Source organism: Poromitra crassiceps, assembly GCF_964638095.1.
Source record: "Poromitra crassiceps genome assembly, contig: HAP1_SCAFFOLD_1262, whole genome shotgun sequence".
Lineage (NCBI taxonomy): Eukaryota > Metazoa > Chordata > Actinopteri > Beryciformes > Melamphaidae > Poromitra > Poromitra crassiceps.
The window spans coordinates 32,501-35,820 of NW_028151148.1; the positions used below are offsets into that span (position 1 = coordinate 32,501).

Here is a 3,320-nt window from a genome sequence, read left to right on the forward strand (position 1 = left end):
GTAATAACATTTTACATTGTTTACATTCTAGCAGCCAATGGCATCGCTGGAAAGATTTCCGTCTCAGAAATGAACAGAATTCTGCTCAGTCACACTTTCAGTCGTTACTGAACTTTTATTTATCACATGGCATCGTGGCCGTACTGAATCCTGATATTTGCAAAGAAAATTGTAAAAAGTTTGCACACTGCGAACTTTTTACAATTTTCTTTGCATTTATCACTGTAAGTTCTGCACCTGCCTGCCCTACTAGGCTGGGATGTGCGTGTCTCCCTTCTACCTCTGAATCCTGATATTACCTATCATATCGTATCGTATCATACCATACCTCTTGCGTTACACCAACAGACTGAGAGGCAGAATTAACTTTGACCTCACCAGAGCAGGAAGTTCACAGCACTTGTCTCTGTTGGCCCAGGAGGTGCTGCACACGATGTCAAAGGCCTGCAGCTGGAACTGAAGGAAGAAAACAAACAAACACATTTGACTTCACAAAGCCTCAAAACACAGAAATACACACCTGACTGACAGCAACTTGAACGCCCAGGATTGGCTGTTTGACCACAGAGCAGGAATGCATCAAAGCAACAAAGAAGCTTCAGTTATCAGGTGAAATAAAATAAGAAGAGAGAAAAGAGTGTTATTGTGTTTCTAAACAGAATACAAAAAGCAACGTCTTTTTTTTTTTTCTTTTTTTTTGGGGCATTTCACCTTTATTTATTTTTATATAGGACAGTAGGCAGACAGGAGAGGTGGGGAGAGAGAGAGGGGATGACATGCGGCAAAGGGCCGCAGGTCGGATTTGAACCCGGGTCGGCCGCGCGAAGAGCCGAGCCTTCGTGGTATCCGTGCTACCAGGACGCACATTTTGCTTTTGCTTTTGAAATGGTCTTTAAACCCAATTAGACGTTGGTGAAACAAGTAGTGAAACATGACTAGACGCTCGTTACTGTCTGCTGTAGCAGGTGGTCAGCTGGTACTGCTTCTCTGTGTGCAAGCAAGTGTGTGTGTGTGTGCGTGTGTGTGCGTGTGTGCGCGTGTGCGTGTGTGTGCGTGTGTGTGTGCGTGTGTGTGTGTGTGTGTGTGTGCGTGTGCGTGCGTGCATGTGTGTGCGTGCGTACCGGAGCAGAGTTGTCCTTGTTGCCTCTGGAGCGGACCATCCGTCCCAGCACCTCGAGCCCGTCGGTGGTGATGTTGCCTGCGGCGCGGACGCTCTTCTCTGCCACCAGGTGGCAGTCTATCACCACTCTGATGCTCGTCTTACTGACCGCCATGTGCAGCTGCAGGAAGGCAGTGACATCACAACAAGCTTCTTTAAAGACACTCTTATCACAAGTTTATTAGAGTTTGGTCAGGATGCCCCTCTTGTTAAAGCACTGGGTACATCTTTTTCAGCTGTAGCCAACAACTTGAGTTACGCTTATGGTTAGGCAACGAAAACAACTTGGTTAAGGTTAAATAAAAGGCTTTGGTTAGGGTTAACTAACGCACACACACACACACACACACACACACACACACACACACACACACACACACACACACACGCACATGCACGCACACTCACACAGCAAAAGAAAAGGAGACTATAAAGCGTCTGCTCTGTAATTTCTGACATTTGTTTTTGTTTATTGGGTTTTGCAAGAACATATAATTGTGTCATCAGAGCATTTATAAAAAACCTCTGATGACAGATGATCCGTCTTTAAAAAGACATGATAAAAAGTGATAATTGACATAATTATTGCTAAACAGCAAAAGAGCGTACAAAGGCTAAGAAAACTAAAATAACACAACCACCAACTGCAACACTCGGCAAGCTGACGAGTCAACAGTTATATTTTTATTTTTATTTTGTTAAACCAAAAGGAAGGATTTCTATTTGTAGTTTTGTGAGTCTTTTCTGGAAGATTTTTCTTTGATTTCAGTTCAGTCGAAATAAATGAAGGCGTTCATTCCAGATTGCTCTATATTTCATTCTGAAGTTACCAGTTACCTGTCCGTCTCCGTCTTTAACGTAGAGTATAATTGGGCCTAATAGTGTTTTGACATTAGGTCTACTCAGCAGCTAAATTACATCTTTAGTCATTATTACATCCCTTGTTATTTAAACCCCTCGTTAAATTCATCCTTTTTTTATTTAAACCAATAAACCCATCATTTTGTTCTTGTGGCTGCTTGAGACTTGGGGAAGACGGTATCTTTTTCTGTTTCATCTGGGTACCCGAGACCGGGACGTGTGTAACAATAGCCTATATAGACCTGTTTTTGACCCAGGCTGTAAATATGTTTATTTATTAAAGACGGGTATTTTAACATGGGAGTGAACAGGGATTGACTCACTCTTGCAGCCTGCTGCAAGTGGCTATTCGAGGAATATACAGTTTTTGGTACTGTACTCCGTCTACACCGATACAGAAGCAGAAGGCTTGCTTGCTGCCGACTCCCGCGTATGCACTGCATGCGTGCACTTACTCACACGGCCACAAGAGTCGCATTCGTAAACATTGGTCATTTTAACTTCCTTGAAAATCGACCAATGGTGTGGTTTTCCTCGTGAGGATGGGCTGGGAGTATATCTGACCTTATGGAAGTTTCCATAGAAGAGCTTCTTGATGTCTGCTCCTTCAAAGGTGACGTCTGGAACTCTGACTTATAGTCGCTGTTGAAGAACGTCAGAGTCTTCCCTCCGTCTGCACACACACACACACACACACACACACACACACACACACGCCACGCAGGCACGCACACACACACACACACACACACACACACACACACACGCAGGCACGCACACCACACACACACACACACACACACACACAAGCACGCACGCAAGCATACACACACACACACACACACACACACACACACACACACAGTGAAGATCAATAGAAACGGGGTTATGACACAGAGTGAATATAAACATCCTCTGTAGCTCTTCTCTTTGTGATTGGTTTAGATTTAATTGAAATCAATAAGTGGCTTTTGCTGGATTCACATCACTACTAGTGACTTGAGGACTGTCCCTAATGTTTTGTACATGCAGTGTGTGAATGTGGGCATATGGCATATATATATATATATATACACACACACACACACACACACACACACACACACACACACACACACACACACACACACACACGCACGCAGGCACGCACACACACACACACACACACACACACACACACACACGCAGGCACGCACACACACACACACACACACACACACACACACACACACACAAGCACGCACGCAAGCATACACACACACACACACACACACACACACAGTGAAGATCAATAGAAACG

The 3,320-nt window shown here is 44.3% G+C and overlaps 1 protein-coding gene across 1 annotated transcript in view; it reads right to left on the minus strand.

Moving 5' to 3' along the window:
- LOC310771796 (uncharacterized protein) overlaps nt 1-2,693 on the minus strand; it is a gene marked incomplete at its 3' end in the record, with an annotated part of 7,639 nt that extends 4,946 nt beyond the window's left edge. The window contains exons 1-3 of the mRNA XM_083664318.1: nt 2,585-2,693; nt 1,122-1,280; nt 379-456 (exon numbers count right to left, since the gene is read on the minus strand). Coding sequence (XP_083520444.1) covers nt 379-456; nt 1,122-1,274 — 231 coding nt within the window. The 5' untranslated portion in view covers nt 1,275-1,280; nt 2,585-2,693. The remainder of the gene's footprint in view (nt 1-378; nt 457-1,121; nt 1,281-2,584) is intronic.
- Between the last annotated feature and the right edge of the window lie 627 nt (nt 2,694-3,320).